General features: G+C 31.8%; 3 protein-coding genes across 3 annotated transcripts; 2 read left to right on the top strand and 1 right to left on the bottom strand.

Moving 5' to 3' along the window:
* Nucleotides 1-5,720: 5,720 nt before the first annotated feature.
* LOC114162731 lies at nt 5,721-7,943 on the bottom strand. Its single transcript, XM_028046694.1, has 2 exons — nt 7,852-7,943; nt 5,721-7,643 (listed from the first exon to the last, which is right to left on the bottom strand). The coding sequence occupies exon 2, from the start codon at nt 7,462-7,464 to the stop codon at nt 5,917-5,919; it is 1,548 nt and encodes a 515-aa protein (XP_027902495.1). The 5' UTR covers nt 7,465-7,643; nt 7,852-7,943; the 3' UTR covers nt 5,721-5,916.
* A 3,332-nt stretch (nt 7,944-11,275) lies between these two features.
* On the top strand, nt 11,276-11,701 carry LOC114162947. The gene has a single exon (XM_028046964.1). It carries the CDS (start codon nt 11,276-11,278, stop codon nt 11,699-11,701), a length of 426 nt encoding a protein of 141 aa, XP_027902765.1.
* Nucleotides 11,702-21,827: 10,126 nt separating this feature from the next.
* LOC114162432 (flavin-containing monooxygenase FMO GS-OX-like 9) lies at nt 21,828-24,583 on the top strand. The gene is made up of 7 exons (XM_028046319.1): nt 21,828-22,486; nt 22,743-22,813; nt 22,973-23,131; nt 23,217-23,299; nt 23,544-23,679; nt 23,836-24,009; nt 24,090-24,583. The coding sequence occupies exons 1-7, from the start codon at nt 21,928-21,930 to the stop codon at nt 24,285-24,287; spliced, it is 1,380 nt and encodes a 459-aa protein (XP_027902120.1). The 5' UTR covers nt 21,828-21,927; the 3' UTR covers nt 24,288-24,583.
* Nucleotides 24,584-25,174: the final 591 nt, after the last annotated feature.

Below are 25,174 nucleotides of genomic sequence, written 5' to 3'. Positions count from 1 at the left end.
ATTGTTGGGCATGTTTTTTATCGTGAAATGTGGTTTTGAGGAACTGTGATTTATGGATGGTATTATAGTTTGATGTTTTTGGAACGTTGGGTGCAAATTGTGGCATTTTGAGTGGACGTTTGATTTCGTTGTTTAAGTTATTTTTGTACATTGTAAGTGTTATAGTGTTGTTTGGTGTGATATTTGGTTTGTGTGTAGGTGCGTTTGGTTTATCTTCAAATGCATTATTTTTTAAGAGTTCTTGGGTTTTTGGTTATTGGCTACGTTTTCTATTGTTGTGTTCATTGAATATGTGAACTTTTTATAATTGATGTGGTTATTTGTTCTTAAAATTTTGTGTCACTAAATATGAATTATTTTCCATTATGTGAACTTTTTATAATTGATGTGGTTATTTGTTCTTAAAATTTTGTGTCACTAAATATGAATTATTTTCCATTAGGCAGTGATTTTTGGATGCAGTGAATTGAAGTGTTGGAAGTCATGGCTGTTAGCAATGCAATTAATGAAAAGGTTGGTTGAATTTGCTATTGCTATTTGTTGTGTGTTTGATGTACTAACTAATGAGAATTCGCTGGTTTATACATTATTTATGTTTTTGGTGTATGATAGGCTCGACTGCGTACTTTTTGTTTTACAAAGTACATTGTCGAAATGAACAGGTTGATCTTGAACAACCACCGTGCAAGGATTGGAGATACACCATTCAAATGGTGTTTGCATATCGATAAAGCATTACCAATTTGCAACCCACTTATGTTAGAGTTGGTTAAGCGTTGATTTTCTGATAACAATTCATTTCGTATCATGCAACGGTCTGTCCCTTTAACCATAAGTGACATTTGTATGTGTTTAGGATTGGACGTAGGTGGAATAGACGTTGAATTTGATAGGAATGTGTGTGGTGGTATGAGTTCAGTTTTGAGTGGTTAATTGATAACAATTGATAATGTTATTGAGAAGATGAAATCTTTGGTAGGTGGTGAGGTTGATGATGTGGATAATGTATGTCGTATATATATTTTTGTTTGTTTTGCCGAACTTTATTTTCCAATGAATTCCAAAAACGTGTATAATATTCCTTGTAGTATTTTAGACAATATATACTGTTTGTCAAAATACAATTGGGCGAAAGTAGTTCATAGTTATTTGGTTAAGAGCATTGATTGTTCATTTTTTGCAGTAGGTCAACATGAGATATGCCTGAGCGGTTCAGCTGCAATGTTGCAAGTAAGCATTTGAATTATATATCTTAATGTTTAATTTCGTTGTATGTATAATCATTTAATGGACGTTGTATTTTGTTGTAGCTATGTGTTGTTAAACGAGTCGGTTTATGTGGCCCACATAGAAAGGTTGTTTTTCCAAGAATTCTAAGTTGGCTGGATGTTAACTTGAAGTCAAGAAGCATTGAGATGCATTTTCTAGATACCCAAGTAATGAATATGAAGTGGTGTTTGAAATTAATTTTAGGATATGGTTATGATTTATTAATATTACTCTGTAATGTGTTTTGTCATTCTGATAATTTGGGATTGGAGTTTGACAGCAAAGGATTATGGTAATGAATTAATTCGTGCACCTTTGACTTTTGGTGAGGATAATGACGCTAAACATGAAGATGAAGATGAGAAGTCAGTTTGTAAGAAAAATTTGTTAAAAAGGTTGAAAGGCATGGAAAAAGCATACGCAAGATGAAGAAGTGCATTTCATTCATGCATGAAAAGATTATGTCCACATGTAATGTTGCGAAGGATGATGATGGTGAAGATGCTGACGCAGAATGTGGTGTACATGAAGATGGACAAGGTGCTTATGAGCCTAATGAAGAAGGTTTTCAAAAAGTTGATTTACCAGGTGGTGTGTCAGTTAAAGAAGAAGATGTGGCGAAAGGTATTGACTTGAATTCTACAGCAGATTTTGGTACTAGTAACGACATGTTTGTGCTTGCACTTGTCATTCCATGCGTTTCATACCAACCACCTTCTGCTGCAATGAAAGTGGACCTAATGAAGTTGTACACAAGTGTTACTTATTTTGGTGTTCCATACAGGTACCTTTAATTAAGTTGGTCATTTTTTTCTTAAATATTTTTTTTTAATAGTAAGTTATTTTTGTAATTGGTAGGGTTGTTTCTCATATAAATGGTCAGATATTGGGAACCTCTGAATGTTATGGTTTTGGTCCAGGGAGAAGGTTGGAAACTTGGTAATTTTAGTTACGCTTAAACCGTCTTTTGTAGCTTGTGTTGATGTGGCTTTGAAGTAACCATTAATTGTATATGCAGGCTGTCCTTTTTGATGCAAGTACGATGATGTATTTTGAACGACATCTATTTGGACATGTTAAGAGGATTGCTTTCAATCCTTTATATGCGGTAAATTTTGTACATTTATTTGTTAACAATTTTGAATTAATCATTAGACATTGCTTAAAAGACTTCTCTGCCACATACATAGCTGAACATGTAAATACAATGGTGCAAATATTTTGATGTCATTAAAGGATGATTGTAATGTTTTGAAAAATTGTTATGGTCATCATTGAAATAAAATAGTAAATTACTGTCATTTGGAAAATACTATCACAATAACAGTTTTTTATTCAATTAAAAGTGACATGTGTACTGTGTTAAAAGTGAATTAAAGTATTGTATTAAAATAACATTTTCGTATTAAAAACCGTAAAAAACTAGGAGAATTCAAAACTGCTATTAAATCCAGTTCGGAATCCTCGGTAGAACAAAAAATAATAAGTGTTTATATTTTTAAAAATAGTCAAAATTACCAGTAAAATATTAGCTAAGCTCCTTTTACTATGAAAAACTCAAACCACGTATAACAGATTTAGTAAAGTTAAAACAACCAAAACGTAAAAAATAATCCATTAAATTCATATATATATATATATATATATATATATATACCTATTACTATTTCTATTTCTAATTTTTTATATATATATATATATATAACTAAAATAAAAATAGTAATTATATATATATATATATATATATAACTAAAAATAGGAATAGGAATAGGAATATAAATTAATTCATCTGTGTGTAACATGAAACCGTCAATAGTGCATATATATTGTTTTTTTTTATTTCTTTAATATTAAGTTGTGAATTCATTCAAATATATTTATTTGGATTAGAGCATATTATAAAATACCCTCTAAATAAGGAATATTAAAATGAAATAACTTAAATTTATTATACTATATTAAAAATGTAACAATATTTTAATTCAATTGTCATATATACTAATATTTTCATTACTATATAAATTTTAGTAATAAGAAAATAACATTATGATCATTAAAATTTATAAAAGAATTTTTGAAAATCAAACATAAATATAAATTATAGATTTGCTGCTCATTAAATGCAATAATATAATATTATACATAAAAATATTTACTTTTAATTGTATATACAAGATTATATATCACGTTTATATTATTACAAAATTTAAAAATACTAAAAATAACATATTATATATCACGTTTAAATGCTAACCACTTATTTATTTAATTAATATTTATTTTTTAAGAAACATTAATTATATTTACTAATTTCACTGGAAGATATGGTTTTACTAATTTGTAGCTAAAAATCTTTTTCTTCTACTACTATATAAATAATATACATGTTTATAAATTAATTAAAATATTATTTTATCATGTACGAAGACATTTTACGAAACATTTGTGCATCACTCTAAACATAGAAGTATACTGTTTATTTTTAAATAATCCCACTATCAGAGACAAAAGATAATCACTTACAATTCTTTTATTTTTTTTTTCTTTAATTTATTCTTTTTAACACTTGGCTTAGTCAATATACTTTATGATTTAGCCCAGGATAAATAGGATAAATAATTTATCTAATACAATAAATAGAGACATATTTGGTATTAAGTATGATAAAAAAATTAAATCTTAATATAGTAATGTATGTAATACACAAATAAAACATATAAAAAAAATTAACGTTAATTTTTCCTCAACAAATATATAATTATAATTATAAATATAACGTAATTTCAATTATTTTTATCATTGATAAATAAAATAAAACTGATATAATTAAAGTTTATATATTAAAAAAAAGTAAAATATTTCAATATTTTCTATACCTCAAATAAATAAGAGTAGATATCAAGTACATTCTTTTCATCAAATAAATTTCATTATTGTTGATAGGTAAAGACACAAGTCACAAAATGTAAAATAAAAGTTTGACTGCCAGAGAAGTTGCCCCAAATTCTAATAACTAAATTACTAAATAAATGCATATTTGGAATCGTTTAATATTTCGTTTTCCATCCTCTCATATTTTTTTTAATATTATGGATTAAATTTACTTTTCGTTCTTAAAATATTATAGAAAAAATTATTATTACCAATAAATTATGTGTGAAATATTTTCATATAATAAACAGAATTTCACAATGAACTAAAATAATAGTTCCACATGTTATTTATTAGAAAAATATTTTATATAACTTTCATAAAGCACAAAAATAAATTTAATTTAGAGACTACACATAATTTTTTATAAAGATAAACAAATATATTTAACCATTAATATAAATATAAACAAATTATATACATGAATTTGCAACAAAAACTTTGTATTGAAATATATGCTCCTTAACTATTTTTTAAGTATTAACTTGGATAATCTTATTCTAGTAGCCAAAACACTTACCAAGTTATATGCTAAACATATAAGTAGTCACTATAGAAAGATAGAAATTTGAAGATAAGTTTAATTAAGAAAAAAAACCTATTTTTATCCACATTTTAGACTGAATATTTGATGTTATGATCCATGTATTTCTTTATAAATACAAAAATGAATGATTTGAATGATGAAAATAGTGTTAAAAGGGTGACCCCATAACAAGTGCCGGTATGTAAGCTGCACCATGTAGTTGGCCCTCACATATCCAACCCCAATGGTCCCAATTCTTGCACCTCACCCTTTCTTCAATCATTAAACTACCATCTCACTTTTTGTTTTCTTTTCCTTTTCCATCTACACTCAACTCCATCTATCCTAGTATCATCAATACAACAAAATTCAATTCTAAGTTACCAACAAAAACAACTTGTAAAACTCAAAAAGCTCTCTTTTATCACTTAGCACCATTCTACTTCCTAAGCTACCACAACTTATTATATATGCTGTTATGATCAGAAGAAAACTGCATAGTTTGGTCCAACCCCACCACCCTTTTCAATTATTATTATTATGTATGTAAAGATTAAACAGTGAGAAGAAGATTTAATAACACACAACTTGTGTGGCCAGTGAGAGATGGAAACTGGAGAGATAGATGGGTGGTCAGGTTTTATGGTAGGTGACTAAACAACCACCTTCACTTCACATGCCTTCTTTATGTTTGTAATAAAAACTTTGCCTTTTTATCTCTTCATGTCATGTGTTATCATGTTCAGTATCTATCCCAAATTTTCAACACCTCATTCATTTCTCTTTCATGCAAAGAAAGATGATTGCCACCAAAATGTCCCTTTTGGAAAATTTCACACAACAATTTATATTAGACTGTGTCTGTTACAAATTCCTCTTTCAACTTTGAAGGATGGCCAAAATCATGAACCTAAAATTTGCAGCAAGGAACTTATTCCTTGAAGTATGAACAAAGTAACCAACAAATATCACCCCACCAAAAAAATATGGAAAATGAAAAGAGAAAAGGATGAAAAGTTCCTTATCAAGTACACGAAGAATAACAGAAATACCTCAAAGAAGATATGAATCCTGTAAAGAATTAATGAAATAAGTGCATAAGCTTTTTTTCTATACAGTTTTGGAATCTTCACTCTGAAGTTCAACTGAGATTTGAAACCTGTGCTGGAATGAACTGTGATAGGTTTAGTTTAGTTAGAAATGAGGCCTATCAGTGCCTCTTGCTTGTGGCTGCTGCTGCCTCCTACTACCCACCAAGGTTTGTAAGCCTCAGCATGGCCATGGCTGTTACCTTCTTCCTCATTAGAAGCAGGAAGATTAAGATCAAAAAAATCCCTAATTTCTGGGTCTTCTCCCTCAAGTACAACTCTTTGACTTTGACAGTTTCTAGTAGCAATATCAGACCCATTAGGCAAGTGATGAGATCTCTTGTGGCCACCCAAGGCTTGTCCAGATGAAAAAACCTTGAGGCAAATTGGGCACTCATGACCAGTAATAGTAGTAGTAGTAACAGTAACCATTTCATGTTCTTCCACATATTCATTCTTCAGAAGCTTACTTTCTGTTGTTGGGTCAGGTGAAAGGTCTGGTTCCAACTCAGTGCTGTTTTCACTGCTCTCATTTCTTGAAGCAAAGCATCCCTTGATCTTCTTGTGACTAGCTCTGTGACCTCCAAGAGCTTGGTATGAGTGGAAGATTTTCTTGCAAGTAGCACACTCAAATTTTCCTCTCTTGTTGGAGCTTTTGCTCAATTCACCTTCTGGGGACTTGTTCTTCACCCAACTCTTTGAAGAGCCTGTCTTCAATTCAGAATCCATATACTTTGCCTTGATTGAAGTGTACTTGTTATTTCTATTATCATCTATTCCATTGTCCTCAAATGTAGAATTAGCACTCTCAGTACCCAAAAGTTCTGAGCTTATTTTCCCTTTGTAGTTGAGATTTGAAGCATCCGAATTCCCAAACTCCCACTTAATATCCTTTGGTTTGGAAACCTTATTTTCACCATTGGAGACAACCCTTTTGCCTTCAGCCTTAGAATCTAAATTGGTTGGAACCAAAGAAGGAGATTCAAAGTGCAATGAGTTCACAGAATTGAAACCACACCAAGGACTAATATCCCTGCTAAGCATCACCAAACTCATGGCTACCTCTTCCTGCTCCTGCTCCTGCTCTGCCTCAGAAACAAAGGACACAGAAGAAGTTGATGGAGCCACGTACCTTGTCCTTCTCCTCTTGGATCTTCTCCTACGGTTTGGAGCAGTGGCTTCATTGTCGGAATGGCTATCATCCGACACCATTTTTTGGCTAGCATTGGTGTTTTCCGTCCACGAATCTTGATCCTCCATTAAGCTGCTGTTGTTCTGGGATACTCTCTCGGAGTGGCACTTCATGTGACCAAACAGAGCTTTCCAAGAGTGAAAGCCTTTGCCACACTCCTTGCAGAGCTTGTCCAACACCAACAAAGTGTCATCGACGGAATTCGTGAACCTCCAAGTCTTCTTCGGGTTCTCTCTCAGACCGTAGCCTCCATTGCTAGTTCCCCCTTCAGAACCCATTGTTCCCGTGTCTCTATCTCTATCTCTATCTCTATCTCCACCATTGAAAGACGAAAGCTTCTCTGTCTCGGATGAAACATTGGTGACATGTGACCTCATGTGACCCCCTAAGGATCTCCCACAAGGGAAGCTCTTGCTGCAGAACTTGCACAAGTGCTTCACTTCTTGATCTTCTTCCATTGGATTTTCAAGAAACCGAACACACACACACACACGCGCGGGGATCAGCAAACAAAGGCAAAGCAACTCAGTTCTTGATCATGAGAGGATGAGAGCGAGAAATAGCAAAACCCCAGATCAGCATAGTATCTTGGAAGCGGTGGGAGAGAAGAAGAAGAAGAAGAAGAAGAAGCCCATGTCTGGTTTGACGCGAAAGAAGATCTAAGTGAGAAAAAGAGGAAAAGAAAAGGGACAAGAGAAGGTGGTGTAGTATGGTAAAGTATATAAAGTAGAAAGCTTCTTGAGAATACTAGCACCAGCAGTAGTAGCTCATGGTGTCCTTTGGGAAGTTGAATTTTGAAGAAAAAATCAAACTTTGAAGAGATGGAGAGGAGTTGCGCGTGTTACCTTTGTTGCTAATGATAGCGATGATGGATGAGGAAGCCAAGGGAGAAAACAACAAACAAGAGTGAGTGAGTGAGTGAGCGTTTGTTTCTCCAATTCTCTCTCTACACTTCACTATATTAGGAGGAGAAATCCATGCATGGAAGCAAACATTAAAAAAGAAAAAACAAAAAAAAAAAAAGAGAAAGTGTGGTAAAGGGGGAGGGACAGCACGTGTACTCAACTGAGGATCTTACGCCACCCCTTCATCCAACGGTCTCGGATTCCTCCACGTCAGCATCCATTTGGTTGAGGAACCTGCTGAAACTAACTGCATTGCATTCCCCAACTATTCCTTCCTTTGTCTTGCCATTAAGGAAATGCTTCTTTTTCTTTCTCTATATATGTACTGATGCTACAAAACACTTCAAGTGAAAGAAGTGAAAAAGGTTCTTCTCTCTGACCGTTATTCTTCTGGACTTTCTATTACTCTGATGTTTTCTTATTTGTCGGATTTACAACAGATTTTTCATGTGGGTCCTCTATCTAATCTCATTCAACATGCATAATACATTAAACAATGATATATTAACAAAGTTTTTGATAAACTTCCTATTTAGGTAAAAAAATATTATTTTATTATTTTATTTTAATTAAAAAATAAAAAATTAATCAACTTTGATTCTATTTTTATAAACTTTGTTAAGTTTATCAAAATTTTGTTTGTCAAAAGATAATTTTTCATACATTAACAAAACCAAGTGTTAGAAAGGGTAGGATAAACCTTCCTCTTCCGACACAAGTCTGTCAAATGCCACTGTTTTCCTGATTCTCCACTGGAATTGAGTAACGCATATTTCAAGGCCAATTTGGTAAACCAAAAATTTGGATCGGTGGGTCATAATCAAGTGGGGTTGTCTCATATTTTATTTTATATTAACTTCTTGTTCTTAAATATTAGGTCCATTTCTTATGGTTGCACCTATACCTGAACTCAACCATGCCACCGAAACATAAGCCAGGTACAAGCTGAGCTGGTTAAGTAATGCAACTGAAATATGCTACCAATAACTTGTTCACAGACACAGTACATTTATTTGAGTACTAAGAATGTTGTGTTTTTTTTTTTTCTCTTCCAATGTCCTTTTGGAATTGTCTATGTAAAAACATTGTAAATGTCTAAGGGTCAATTTATAAAGCTAAATTTTCCAAAATTGGATATTGGATGCTGACAAGAATATGAAGATGTTATCCATTAGAGGAGTGTTAAATGGCTCCTAGTTAAGCCAGTTGGGCACTTTGATCCTTCCTTGTCACCCTCAATTCAATTTGTGTAAAGGATCAAAATATGTATAGTCCTAAGCAACTTTAAACTTTGTACCTATTTTGCTGTTTCAAGAGTTCTTTAACTGCTTGCAGCAAACAAAATTGCTGTGATGCTTTTGTCTTCTGGTGCATTGTAAAGGTGTTGTAGTTTATTACAATGATGAAAGTTATAAAGCAGATATGTTTCGTCGGAGCTTAAATCAGTGCAGGAGCAAAGTAATTTACTAATTCTGAGCCGAATTTTGTTAAATCCAATGATGTTTCCCTTGTTTTCTTTCCCCACTTATTCTTCTTAATAAATAGAATTTGGCCTTAGGCAGGTTTCTATGTTCAAGGTATAAGTCACACCCACTGAAATTAAGTTTTAAGTTTCAATCGAATCTGTAGCAATTGTTTCGATTATAAGGTTTTTTGATGAAAAAAAAAACATTATCTGATGATTATCTAAAATATGGTAGAATCACATAGATAAATAACTTTATATTAAGAACATACTAATAATTAATTTATGATTACTAATTTTATAACATGCTCATGTACCCTTTGAAGATACCTAAAAGACATTTTTCAATAACAAATCACTATTATTGAGAATTAGTCTTCTGTTTATTGAAATAGATTTTTTTAATAAGAATTACACTAGATTGATAAAAGACATTATAAAATCATACGATTAATATGATATTTTATACTAATAAATAATTTTGCTATCATATGATTTTATTAGTTTAATATATAGTTGAATGGTAGTGACAAATTAGCATGATGCATATATATTCCAGTGTAGCACATTAGTTCCAAGAGAGAAAGTTGAGGAAAAAGATACAAAAATTGGGGTAGAACTTTGTTAGAAGATAAGTTAATTTCCACACATTAAAAATAATGAGTGCAAGCTGTCCAACATTGAGATGAGGAAGTGTTTATTTGGATAATGGTTTGATGTCTTTAGTAACTAAAATAGAAAAACAAAGAAAACTCCAGAGAAGCCATGGTGCCGGCATTTTTTAGAAGAGCTAGAAAGGTGTTTCTTAATTAAAAATTTAATCAAATTCACTCCAATAGTTAAATAGGATAGAACGAAAGAATTTTCCATGTGAAACAGAGATGGTATTGACAGTTTTGACCCCAGATCCAATAATAAATAAATATATAAAAAAGTTATAAAGTTGCAAATATATTGTTAATCTGATTTTTGTTTTCACTCCTATATATATATATATATATATAATATATTTCATATAAGATAATTATAGTTTTATGATAATATATAAGGGTGGAGTAATAATTTAATTGTAATTTTAAAGTGATATATATATATATATATATATATATATATATATATATATATATATATATATATATATATATATCATTCCATTTTCATGTGTTTTTATATCATATAATCATCATGAAATTCTCATTTTTGAAGAACACACAACAAATTATACATTTTAAGACTACATGAACCTCTAATTTATTTGACAAGTGTAACAAATTATCGCAAACAATAAATGAAGAGGGTTTACTTATTAAGTATATTAAGCGTGTTTTATATATATATATATATATATATATATATATATATATATATATATATATATATATATATATATATAACTATTTAATCAGAGAATACACAATTTAGATAATTTTAGAATTTGAAAATAGAAGTTAAAAAGCAATAATTAGAAAGACTTAAATAACAATAACGATTGGAGAATTGGTGCTTGTTGATTTTCAATACCTTTTGAAATCAAAGGAACTAAGTTTTTTTTTTTTTAAATATTTACAATATAAAACACAATTTAGTTTGATTCTTAAAGACATATATATTATATTTAATCTTTAATATTTTTCTTTTTAAATTTTAATTTTAGGATGTAGAGATTATAAATGAAAAATAAGATATAAGAAGATAAAAGTTTAATTTATAGATTTAAGATTCATACCATTCCTCTTGATTATAGTATTTCTTCAAAGATTTAAATCTAATTCTAAACAATTATATGATTCAATTAATTAATTCAAGGCTTAAATACACATTTGGTCCCTACTTTTGTCAAAATTATTCAATTTGGTCCCTACTTTTGTCAAAATTATTCGAAATTGGCGTTTGAGAGGTATGTCTCGTCACCACTCGTCTTCCTCCTCTTGCTGTAACAGTTGGGGGCAACAAAGTTACGGTGGGTCTCATATTCGTGGTTCCAAGGGTATGGGTTTAATCCCCATTTGCAAATGTGGAGAAGTTGCAGTGCTTCGAGTGGCAAGAACTTTGAAGAATAATGGCAGACAATTTTGGGGTTGTTCTAAGTTCAAGAGTGCTGCTTGCAGTGATAATGTGTGGTGTAACTACTTCAAGTGGTGTGATGAAGAATTTTGTGATGAAAGAGATGGTATTATAGCCCAGCAAAGGATGAAGATTTCTGAACTGGAGATTTCTGTGAGGGCTATGAAGAAAACGAATCAATTTTTGTTACGATTAGTTATTGTTGTTGTTGTAATCTTTGTTGTCATGTTGCCAATAATGTTTAAGATTCAATGTCTATAGTTGAGGATGATGATTTGTTGGTGTTGATGATGTTTTGTTGGTGTTGAAGTTATGAATGTAAAAAAGCAGGGCTGTAACTTATGAATGTTGTGTTTGTTTGTAATGAAGCAGGGTCGAGTAATGTGCAATTTAAGTCCCTATTTTAAGTTCATACTTTAGTTTAAAATGTGCAATTTGGTCCCTATTTTAAGTTTAAAATGTTTAATTTGGTCCCTATTTTAAGTTTAAAATGTTTAATTTGGTCTCTGTTTTAAGTTTAAACTGTTGGATAGAGTCCCTGTTTTATACCACAACCTGCCAAATAGAAGTGGAAAATAAACCAACATATAATTCAGTCCATATTGAACATACACAACCTGCCAATCACACAAGTCCAAATTCCAATCACAACTCCAATCTTGGAGACCAATATTCATTCAAGTGCAATCAAAATGTGCTGAAGTCATGGAATTCAGATGTTCAACAAAAGTGTGCTGGACAAAAAAGTTAACAAACATAGTACCAATTACTACAAAATTACTACCAAAACAGGCCTAAATACATCAAAAGTTGTCTCCTAAGTAGGCCTAATTAAAGCACAAAAAATGATGTTCAAGTTGGTGGTCTTCGAATCTGCAATTTCTGCCTACAGCTTGGTTGCCCAGTCTGTTGTGAGACTTTATGTGCCTGCTGTGAAGGTTGTGTTGGTTGTGTGGTCTGCTGACTTGATGGTGGTGGTTGTTGTGTAGGTTGTGTTGCTTGTGTGGACTGTTGACTTGATGGTGGTGGTGGTTGCTCTGTAGGCTGCAGTTGCTGAGGGAGTTGTGGACAATTACTTTTGTTATGTCCCACTTCACGACATACCCTACATCTCTTTTGATGGCCACCTTTCCTTAACTCAGTATCATTTTTCTTTAATTCCCACTGTTCCAATCTTCTCTTTTTCTTTGGCCTTCCAGGTAATCTCCTTTTGAGGGGGGGTTGGACATCATTGTAGGAAGTCCTCTCCCACAGCAACTGCCCATTCACTGGATAGATTATGGAGTGGTATGTTTCTTCATAAGTGAAAATTCTGAACCAGTGTGGTATGAACTCCTCTGCATTTAAATTTAAAAACCTTATTGCAGCAAGTGCATGGCAACAAGGAATACCACTGAGCATCCATTTCCTGCACATGCATTGGTGTGTGTCAATGTTGACTTTGTACTTCTCTTCAATAAGTGAAATGTGCTTGACTTCAAAAATCTTTTCTCCTGACCAACTATCAAAGCATAACAGGTTAGCAAATTCAATAAATGATAAATATTAATTGTGTCAAAATGCTTATTTAAATACCTTGGAATCCAGTTCTTTGTTAAGGCTGATTCTTCTCGCAGCCTAGTTGTAATCCTTGGGCAGATTGAACCTTTAAAATCTTTCACCTTCTTCCGGTTTTTGGCCTACCTCTTCATCAAATAAATTCTGATGTCCTCTAGCATTGATACAATTGGTTTAGTCCTTGCATCAATTATGACACTGTTGAAGGCTTCACTCATGTTGTTTATTAGAGTGTCACAGATGGCTTGACTTGTGAACCTAGATCTGGACCAAAATCTGAAAATGAAAGTGTCACACAAAGGTTAGCAACACCATAATGTGTAACAATATTGTGAATATGGATGATAAACACAAACCTTGGTGGAATGGCTATGAGGTATTTGTAAGCCTCAAGATTGGCTTCTTTGATATTTCTCATTTCTCTTTCCCAAGCTTGGGGATATGTACTCACAGCAGCCCGCCACATTAAATTCTTCAATTTCTTCCCACCAAATTTTTTCCTAAAATTGGCGTACAAATGACGCATGCAGAATCTTTGTTCTGCTCCAGGTAACAGCTCCTGTATAGCAGGCATAAGTCCTTGTCAAAAACATAATGTGAAATGAATAAGTCAACAATTCAAACACTTCAAAATTTTAATTAATTAAGTAATGGAATTTACCTTTTGTTGGTCTGACATGAAAGTGATGGACTGACATACTTCTGGCCCACCTAAGTCTTCAATCAATAACTCCATAAACCAAGTCCATGTTTCTTTATTTTCTACTTCAACAAGCGCATAGCATAGTGGCAGCATCTGGTCATTACCATCTCGACCAACAGCCGTTAATAATTCACCCTCATATTGTCCTTTCAAAAAACAGTCATCCAACCCAATTATTGGTCTACACGACACAAAACTATCTTTACACGCTTTTAAACAAGTGTAGAATCTCTTGAATGTGGCATGTCCCTCCACGTCTTCCACTTTCAGTTTGATTGTAGACCCAGGATTGGATTTCAGCAACTCATTTGCATAGTCATAAATTCTCCTAAACTGTTCTTGAAATGAACCTTGGACTTGGTCTGCTGCCATGGCTCTTGCCCTACGAGCCATAGACCAAGACACTCTAGTATTCCATTTTTTGACAGCCTTGTTACGTATTTCATTGATTTTTATACTTGGATTTTCTCTCAGGTCTGTCTCCAAAGTCCCACTCAACCACTTAGAATTGATTATATCAATGGTAAATTCCCTACTGCAAGTGTGAACATCAACAACTTTCCTTAATTGCCAGTTATGATGGGAAGTCAACAAAGCACAATAAGCTAACCAGGGGCAGTTTCCTTGGGCCCCCACACATCTCACCCTAATTCTACACTTATCATTCTTAACAAATCTTATATTTCTTCCACTATGAATTGCATATGTCCTAACAGCATCTCTGAAGTATTTCTTGTCAAGGAAATATGTTCCCACTTCCCACTTGTGGTCTGCCATGGATTTTGGCATCACAAACATCCCAAAAACATCTCCACTGTTATCCTCTGATTCACAATCAGATTCTGCACCACTCAATAATTCATCTGACATCCACTGATCATCAGAAAGACCTCTATCTGTGTCTTTTCGCACCTTTCCCCTGTGTTCACTGTCACTTTCATTCTCTTCTTCACTTATGCCCACTTCAACTGCAACAGAACCCACATCATTATCAGAAGTATTGTTGTCCCCCATTATATTCATAGGAATATCAACAAATTCCTCATCTTCAGTATCAGATTCATCCCAATTGTGAACCTCTGCCTCAATATCCACCTCATCCAAACCTGCTGCACCACCCAAGTCAGCCTCACCTCCATTTCCACCTTCATCCTCTCTTGCTACACCACCCACCTCAACCTTACCTCCATTTCCAGCTTCAGCTTCTCCTGCTGCACCACCCAAGTCAGCCTCACGTCCATTTCCACCTTCATCCTCTCCTGCTGCATCACCCAAGTCAGCCTCATCTCCATTTCCAGCTTCATCCTCTCCTGCTGCACCACCCAAGTCAGCCTCACCTCCATCTCCACCTTCATCCTCTCCTGCTGCACCTCCCAAATCAGCTTCAGCTCCATCTCCAACTACATCCTCACTCAAACCTCCACCATGTCCCAACTCAGCATTAACTTCAACAATGGCATATTCCAAATTATTATCTACATCATCATCTACAACTACTGCTTCTAACACAATATGAACCACAAACAAGTGGACTTCTCCAGTACGCTTAGCAACATTTACCATATTAATTGACCCATTATCATCATACAACAACTGCAACCGTCTATCTACAACATACCATAATTCTTTAATTTCTAAGTAATCCATAGACTTAAGTGTGTCTAACACCTCAAAATACCCCCATGTGTCTGGGTCACATGACCAATCATCAATAAATCCACCCATATATAATAGCCCACCATTCTGAATAAAATGTCCACCATGGTGGACCACAACCTTGAACCTCTCGTCACACATCTAAATACAAAATAAAATTATATGCTATCAATTAAACAGGGGACCATAATTGAAAAATGAATAAACAACGGGGAACACAAGGGGACCACTGAACTGATATAATATTACCCTACCCACTATCAAAAGCGACAATACAATACAAAGTAAACCATAAAGCTGTAAAATCCACCGCAAATCAACCACAAATGATGAGGCAATACAGAAATCAACCAAAAAAGTTCATTGTTTTAAACACGCAAACACAAAGATATAAAACCCACCGCAAACCCAACGCAAACCCACCACAAACGAAAAATACAACTCAAAGAGGAGTCAAGAATACTAACCTGCACTTGGTTGACGCTCCAAACTTGAATGCGAACCTCCAATCGCAATCTCCAACGACAATGTCCAACCTTCAACCGCAATCACTCTCCAAACTTGAATGCGAACCCGATGCGAACCCTAACTGATGTGAACCCTAACTGATGCGAACCCTAATTTTCTTCCCCTTCCTAAGAAACCCTAGGCGATCTCGCTCTCCTTTCCTTCACCACTCAATTCATTGTTCTCCTTTCGTTATCACTTCTAAAACCACATTTGATTGCCTAAGACTTGGGTGCTCGACGTTTTGCTTGTTTTTCACTTAACCATTTCTAAATTTTTAATTCTTTTAACTTTTTAATTTATTTTACTTTTTTACCCAATTTTTTTTAACGTTACACTGTGCCAACGTGTGCTATCACGCATTCAAAAAACTGACATGTAGTCCAAACAGTTACATCATATCACTGTGTCGCTAAAAATTTTAACTCCGTCTGCCAAAAGGACTCAATTGAATGCGATTTTACCAAAACGAGGACTAAATTGAACAAACAACCAAAATAGGGACCAAATTGAATAATTTTAACAAAAATAAGGACCAAATGTGTATTTAAGCCTTTTTTGTTTTGTCTCCCTATTAAATCTTGTTGAGTGTTAAATAAAACAAATTATATTAAATCTTGTTGAGTGTTAAATAAAACAAATTATTTTAAATTCATTATCTCAAATTACTTTGATTTTATATTTATCTCTGCAAACTTTTGAATTTCAAATTACTCTTCTTTTATCATTTTGCACTTTTAGATTAATTGCGGCTTGGCTGATTAATAATGTATATTTTCAGATGCATAGAAAGTATTTACTGAAAAATATTAAATGAAATTAAAAATAAATATATGACCAAAAACTTAATTTGTTTAGGTTAAGAATGAAATTTACAATGCTTTAGAAGAGAAAAGTTACAGTGAAAAGAATATTTTCGGATTAATATATCTAATAAATTTCAAAATAAATAAGTTAAAAGTTTACGTAGTTATAACTTTAAAAAGAAAATAGCACAAAATGTTTTAAGTAAAATAGTTAGAATTTTTATTGAGAATGGTCACAAAATATGTGTTATAAAGAACTCAGGTGTTTTAATAACACAGAGGAATGATGATTCGGGCGATTTTATCACGCACGAGTGGATGATTAACCGGCTTTTAACTCACTTTAACTTTAATTAGTCTCCACTAAGTTTAGAACTTAATACATAAACAAGCTTTAATGATTTGTTTCCAAATCACAATATAGTGGCTATCACTATCACCAAGTTATTATATATGTAAGCAAATTAGTACTAATTAGGGCACTTTATATCATTGTTAGAGAAGCTTAATATATGTAAGTTAATTAGTACTAATGAAAATTTTTCATATGTCAAAATAGTTTTTTAAAAATATTAGAAAAATAAAATCATTTATTTATATTAAAATGTTCATATTAATTAAATTAGGTTAAATTAAATTTAAAATTCACTTCTTATATCATAATTTCTGTTAAAATTTATACTAACAAAATCAGGTTACACATATGTATTTAATCACTCTATATGAGTAAACCAAGATCTCACTTTACACACAATAATTTTTAAAGGGTTAAATATGTTTTTGGTCCATTAATTTTTAGTGAAATTTAGAATTAGTATATTTTAAAATTTAAACTAATTTAGTTCTTTATATTTTGAAATACGTAGATTTAGTATTTTTAATCAAATTTTGTTAGGTTTATTTGATGTTTCGTATGTATTTCAGGATTGTATTTGAGTTGTTTAACCGTTTGACACATTTTTGCTTTAATGTTAAGTCAAATACTATTATGAAGTGTGCTTGAAATGTCAAATAAACTTAACAAAATTTGATTAAAATGACTAAATTCATGTATTTCGAAAGATGAATGACTAAATTGGTTCAAAGTTTCGAAATGTACTAATTTTAAAATTCACTAAAATTTAAAAGACCAAAAATATATTTAATTTTTTTAATTGAATTAGTGATAAAGTTCATCTTTCAATACTTTCTAAATTAAATTTTTTTTAAAGAGAAATATTTCTAAATCATGATAATCTACTGTTGAAGTAGAGGTATATATAGCTTTTTTCATACTGGTGGTATACCCTTAAGTCAAAGATAAAAAGTGTATCTCCTTTGGGTAGGATTATGCAAAGCGTAAAGGAAAAATGTGTATTTTATGTTGCTTCCAAGCATTCTCAAAAGCAGTGTATTTACAGCAATTACAGATTGTTTGATTGTGCATGTGGCAGCTATTTTCCAGTTTTAACTGTTTCCAAAAGGGTTACTCAAATAATGCCATTTCAATCATGCATGTGTTTGATGATATTTGGTGCCTAATCTCTTTGACCAAAACCCAAAACTTTCCTCAGTATTATATGACCCTTCTGCCCTTGTCAAATCACAAATTTCCGATCTAAGAAAGCTTTTGAGTTCATATATGCATACATTTAGGATGATAAAACAAATTCTTGTATGCATATATGTGCAGATAAAATTCACGATAAAATTTACGAAGTAAAGTTGATATTGTGGATATTTATTATTTATATTTAAGTGAGAATTTTAATATATATTTATAAATTTAATTTATATTTTATTAAATTTAATTTAATTTAATATTTAATTTATATTTAATTATATTAAATTACATTTAAATTTAAATTTAATTTAATTTATTTACTTTTTATAATTTTGTGTAAATTGTGTTTTAAAAAATTATAAAATATATTTTTTTTAAATATTCGCATGTATTCACGGGTTCTCGTAGATTTTAAAATATTTGCAAGTATTTTCTAAACGAGTATCCGATAAATAAATAAGCGAATAATAGGTGAATTTTTTGTTGTTGTGAATAGATACTATTTGTATCCAACTCGATCCGTTGTCATTCCTGTATACTTAGGTCACTATTTCTTTAATATCAATACGTGATTTAATTATTAGAAATGAACAAGAGTTGCTTTCAAATGAGAAGAGTAATTCAAAATTCAATTCTTGTAGAAACATAATATTTATGCCATAAAGTCACTCTTTTTATATATTTATTGTTAGGTTAAATATATTATTTTTTCTTTTCAAATTATTAAGAAAAATTATGTTTAATTTCTAAACTAAATTATAAAATACACTTTATGAAAATCCATGTAAAACATTATTTTCTATTTTAATTTAAATCGAATATCTGTTTAACACAGATCTTTTAGTCACATAACGTTTTTACAACATCAATTATTGGATTTATCGAGTGAATATATTAAGAAAAGTTGGTATATGTAATCGGAAGGTTTAGATTCGACGAATCTTAAATCAAGTTTGTATTAATATATAAAAGATCTAATACTATATCTAATTTAATCCTTGTATAGAACACTCAACTTAGAATTCGAATTATTCACACAATTTTTCAATTTAAGTCCTGCTAAGTTATGATGAAATAATGAACCATATCATAAAATTTTATTATATCTTGTTGTTGCTATATTAGATTCATAACAAAGAGACTAAAAGTTGATTGATATTATTTGGTTAAACATATCTAAGTAATTAATTGAAAACTCTAGAAGATTGCAGAACCTATGATGATTATTTCAAGATCTGAGACAGAGACATAAACTCATTACCTGCTTCTAAAACAATTTTGTTAGTGAAGAGAAAACCATGATACTATGTTGGTTCATTTTAGTAAACTTCATCAACCCTTTTTTTTTTTCTCTCTCTCTCTCCTTAATAAATGAACTAAAAAAGAAACCAATTCAAAGTACATAAAGAAAAAACATTGCTCATCACACAACTATTTTTATTATTACACAAACTAATTAAATTTTTTATACACATTTGTATCATTGTTTTTTATGATATTTGTTGTTCTTTTCAATATTCAACTACCTACAAGTGGTAACAAATCTTGCAAGTTATACAATATAATAGTGAAAAGAAAGCAAAGGAATGCCAAACTTGTATCTTTTCCATTGTAAATAACAAATACAGGGTGTCAGATTAAACTATTCTGGTCATTAAAGAGTAAATTCACCAGCTAAAATTATTTAACTAATGATAAAGCATTAAAAAAAATAGGAGAAAAATGAAAATGATATAAATCATATTTCAAAAATTCATAACATAATTAACAATAATTAATTTGTTGTTAAGACTATATATGTTGGGCCATTACGTAATCACGCAATTATGACATGCATACACACCTAACTCTTATTCATTGCAACTCATACAAAATCAAAAACCCAGAAAGATAAATAGTGGAGCACATAAAAATATTAATTAGATATTTTTTTCTGATTTGCTAGAAATGATTATCTTGACTTTTGAATCATGATATTTGTCTTGAAAGTTTCCCATGCATGAAACGTGTGGGCTAATTAATTACTCACTAAAATTTGTATGGATAATTATTATTAGCAACCCTATCATTTTTTGTAATCACAAAATAAAATAAAACAAAAAAATGAAAATGGACGGCTATACTTTAACTTCACCCAAAGACAACAGGGATGAAAAACAAGTATAACTTACAACCTACTCAAAGCATATTGCATGTATGGTATAGGAAAAAGAAATCATAAAAATTTGAGACTTTGCCTTCATTATTCTTTGTATTATATGTATATGAGACTTACATATATAATTTAAAAGCAAATAAAACAAAAGAGTGGTATGTTCATAAATTAAGAAATGAAGAGGTAACTGTTTAATGATTATATATTATTCATGTTCCCTTCGCTTCAAGGTGAGGCATGCCTAGTGTGATTGTGGGGCTCCATTTCATAGCCCATAGGCTTAAAAGTTGAAACCCTTTCTGTGTTTAGGTCTTGCCCACAGTCTCTTGTCCCCTAAATGTCTTCATTTTTTTTTCACTATATATTTTAAAACAAATTATAAATATCTAATTAAATAAAAAAAAACATTTCAAGTTGTCTATTTAACTTCTTTATTTTTATTCGATATGAACTTAAACTCGTATATAAATTTTCATGCTTCTTTGCATATCAACTATAATATTTAAGTCAGAAGAAACATTGCAATATACTAGAATTAAATGTTGGAAGTCCCACGTCAATCAGAGTTAAGGCAATTTTATAATATATGAGTGAGGTGCAAACCTCACCTTACAAGCTGGTTTTTGTGGAGTTGAATTAGGTTTAAATTCAACTTCTAACATTATATCATACACAAGTTAAATTCTATTCTAACGAACTTTCTTGAATATTCTGTTTCACCCGCTGTTGGGGACGATCCATTTTAGCGTGAGAGGTTGAGTTAGACTTCAAACTCACTTCTAACACTATTTTTTTTTTCATTGAAAGATTTGAATTTGACACAATATTTAAAAATTTTAGACAAATAATGATAAGGTGTACCAATTGCATGCATGCAGTGTGGAGACCAGAGAACCTTGTCCACACCAAAAGAAAAAAGAGAGATGAAAAGAAAAGAAAAAGTCAAGACATAACACTATAACTTCAACTTTTGTCAATTGCTTTGATATTTGAAAATAAGAAATTCTAACAAAATTCTCTTTCATAAACCCCTTTTAATGCACTACATATTTCTAGAAAATATACAAAGGGGAGAGAATACACAATACAATTTTTGCATTGAGTGGTTTGAGTCCATTTATATTTGAGCTAATAAAATAAATACATTAAAATTGTTAAATATTTTTATTTGATGAGTATAATTAAGATTTAAAATAAATAATTTATTAAATATGTAGTTGTTGGGTATACATATACTCTTGGGGTGATGTGAGGTAACGAGAAGTATTGAACGTAAAGGTAGAAGAGTCGATGTGGTACTATTGAAGTCCAAAGTTGAAAAGTATAGAGAGATTTGAAAACACTGATTTTGCATCATCACGTGTGTCTCCCAGCCAGCAAACCATCGCTATCCCTCAAATTATGGTATCCCTTTGGGTACGTGAAACATATTCAACTATAAAAGGCCCCCATTAGCACCAACACTTTTCCCCACATTGCTTTTGAATCCTCACATATTCAATTCTATTCCATTCCTTCAACCTCTCTCTCACCTTTCTGCCACACTTCATTCATTTTACCATGGTTTCTGAGACAGTGCAAAGCCAATCCAAGAACGTGTGTGTGATTGGAGCAGGACCATCGGGGCTGGTGGCAGCCAGAGAGTTGAGAAAAGAGGGTCACAAGGTGGTTGTGTTGGAGCAGAATCATGATGTTGGAGGACAGTGGCTTTATGAGCCTAATGTGGAAGAAGAGGACCCTTTAGGGAGAAAGCCTTTTCTAAAGGTGCATAGCAGTATCTATGAATCCTTGAGACTTACTTCTCCACGTGAGATCATGGGGTTCTCTGATTTTCCATTTTTGGTCAAGAAGGGTAGAGACATGAGAAGGTTCCCTAGCCACACAGAGCTTCTTCTCTACTTAAGGGACTTCTGTCACTACTTTTCCTTGAGAGACCTCATAAGGTTCAACACCAGGGTGGATCATGTGGGAATGTTGGATTATGGTGTCTGTGGTGGTGATTTGAAATGGATTGTTAGAAGCATGGATATCAACACTGAGAAGGTGGTGGAAGAGGTGTTTGATGCAGTTGTTGTGGCCACAGGTCATTACTCTCAACCAAGATTGCCCTCAATTCAAGGTTAGTGAAAGTCACAGTAATCTATTTTCTATCTACTCATTCATTTCTTTCATGCCAAAGATTATGATCATGTGCTTCTTCTTCTATTATCTTATTTGGGTAGTTTGGTTTATCTTGTTAGATTCTGAATACTTTTCTGTTGTGTCTTGAAAGATCTGCGCAGATAAATCTTTAAGGACAGTGATTATGTTTAGATACTTTGTACATGCTAAGCTCAAGCATAGTTTTTCTTTGTTTATGTGTTTCTGATGATCAGGAATGGATACATGGAAAAGGAAACAGATGCATAGTCACATATACAGGACTCCAGAACCATTCAATAATGAGGTATGTGCCTAATGCAATCTCTTTAATTTCTTTTCAATGATTTGATCAGAGCATGAACTGAAACAGACACACATGTGCATTAGCTTAGAAGTGATGAATGTTTTGAACTGTCATATTTTATCAGTCTTAAACTAACAGAGGCAATTTTTCATGTAACAGATTGTGGTTGTGGTTGGAAATTCCTTGAGTGGACAAGACATATCAATAGAGCTTGTGGAAGTAGCAAAGGAAGTCCACATGAGTTCCAGATCTCTTAACATCTCTGAAGGTTTATCTAAAGTCATATGCAAACATGCAAATTTCCATCTTCATCCTCAGGTACTATTACTTCAACCTCTTGTTAAGTTTTATTCTATCATAACATTATTCTCGATCCAAAATCTTAACTAGTATTTTTTATCAGATAGAGAACCTTCAAGAAGATGGACGGGTGATCTTTGTGGATGGTTCTTCCATTCTTGCAGACTCTATTTTGTACTGCACAGGGTAACTTCTACTGTATACAATGAATAGTGTACATCTAATGAAAGAGCAAAACTAATCTTAATATAAGTTTGATTTCAGCAAGTTAAGTTCCAAAAGGTAGCATGATTGAACAATTATGATTTTAGGTTTGGAGATTTCACAGTGGGCCAATGTCCAAACATGTCTCCATGTACCTGTTTTGATTTAATTAGTTGTGTTTTGTAATGATTGATGATGGTTTTGAAATTAAGTTGGTTATGTGTAGGTACTCCTATGCATTTCCCTTTCTTGACACCAAAGGAATGGTGGTTGTGGATGATGACAGAGTGGGGCCATTGTATGAGCACACTTTTCCCCCATCACTTGCTCCATCCCTTTCTTTTATAGGCATCCCTAGAAAGGTAAACTGGTACCCCAAAATCAGTGATTTGAATATGGTTTTAAGGTCTCATGTTTTTCTCACACACAAATTAATTTGTGGTTTCTAATGTAACATTGTAAGAGTTGTTTGTTTGAGGAGAGTGCATGTTTTTGTGTGTGTGTTTGTGTGGTTACAGATCATAGGATTCCCTTTCTTTGAGTCTCAAGCAATATGGATAGCTCAACTGCTTTCGGGGAAAAAAGTGTTGCCATCATGGGAGGATATGATGAAATCCATCAAAGAGTTTTACCATTCAAGAGAAGCTGCAGGCATTCCCAAACACTGTACTCATGAAATTGCAAACTTTGAGGTAAACATATTCAAAATTATTCACTTTAGTTTAAACGTTGGAGAGCATGGATTTGAGTAGTTTTTTTTGTTGTATTGCAGTACTGTGACAAATATGGGGACAATGTGGGGTTCCCACATACAGAAGAATGGAGGAAAGAACTATGTATATCAGCCATAATTAATGCTGATGTGAACTTGGAGACTTACAGAGATTTGTGGAATGATCATGACCTACTCCAGCAGGCCCTTCAAAGTCCTCACTTCACTCAACTTGGACTTCAAGATTCTCCACTGTAAAGCCAATAAATTAAATATAAAAAAAAAATATCAATCAAAGAAAATTTTGCATGATTAGCCCTAAATAATTTGTTTGTGTATTTTTTTTTTCTGTTTTTCAAACATTGGAAAAGACAAACGAGATTGGGTTTGATATAGAGAAGAAGAATGATTGTGAAGCTCAAATTTTGTTTCTATCTTTGTTGCAATTTATTTGTTTTGTGATTAGGTTCAGGGGAACTCTACATAACAGAGTTGCGTAAGTGGAGAATTTCTTGAACAATTGGAGAAGGAAAACAATTGTATACAATCAACAAATCTTAGAATGAAAAGCAGAGAATGGTGATGAAAATGAAAAAAAAAAAAATGTGAGTTGTTTTTAACTGAAATTAAATTTTCTTTTCCATAATTATTACTAAACAAGTTTTACATCTTCACTGTGGTGAATTTTGTTTATATGCTCAATAATGATACTCTTTTTCAAATTTAATAACCAAGAAGCTAAAATTTTTAGTTTAACTACATGATCTTTTCTTTACTTCAATTGTTTCCCTGCCCATTAAGTTTAAAAATTTTGGTTTAAGATGACCTTTTTAGGTGTTCGTAAGTTGAAATACGCATGTTATTTGAGATTTTTATAATTGAAAATTTGAAATGATAAAGATTTGTTCCTCAACAATAAATGTTGTTATACGTCAAGAAATTAAAATTATGATTCTAATTAAGGAATATAATTAGAAGGACATGTATTTAACTCGTTTATTATATATATATATATATATATATATATATATATATATATATATATTAAATATAAAACTAAAAATAATTACAAAAAGTCATTGATAATAAAATATAGGATTAAATATATTTATAGTCCAAAAATTTAGATGCAAAATTAGAATTTA

The sequence above is a fragment of the Vigna unguiculata genome, chromosome 9, assembly GCF_004118075.2.
Source record: "Vigna unguiculata cultivar IT97K-499-35 chromosome 9, ASM411807v1, whole genome shotgun sequence".
NCBI classification, from domain to species: Eukaryota; Viridiplantae; Streptophyta; class Magnoliopsida; order Fabales; family Fabaceae; genus Vigna; species Vigna unguiculata.
Note: the sequence above shows the minus strand (reverse complement) of the source record. Positions and strands in the feature narration are given on the sequence as shown.

Coding starts and splice junctions, on each gene's coding strand:
- LOC114162432 (XM_028046319.1), top strand. CDS start 21,928: ATGGTTTCTGAGACAGTGCAAAGCCAATCCAAGAACGTGTGTGTGATT. Junction 23,680..23,835: donor TTATAGGCATCCCTAGAAAG/GTAAACTGGTAC, acceptor GTGTGGTTACAG/ATCATAGGATTCCCTTTCTT. Junction 24,010..24,089: donor ATGAAATTGCAAACTTTGAG/GTAAACATATTC, acceptor GTTGTATTGCAG/TACTGTGACAAATATGGGGA.
- LOC114162731 (XM_028046694.1), bottom strand. CDS start 7,464: ATGGAAGAAGATCAAGAAGTGAAGCACTTGTGCAAGTTCTGCAGCAAG.
- LOC114162947 (XM_028046964.1), top strand. CDS start 11,276: ATGTCTCGTCACCACTCGTCTTCCTCCTCTTGCTGTAACAGTTGGGGG.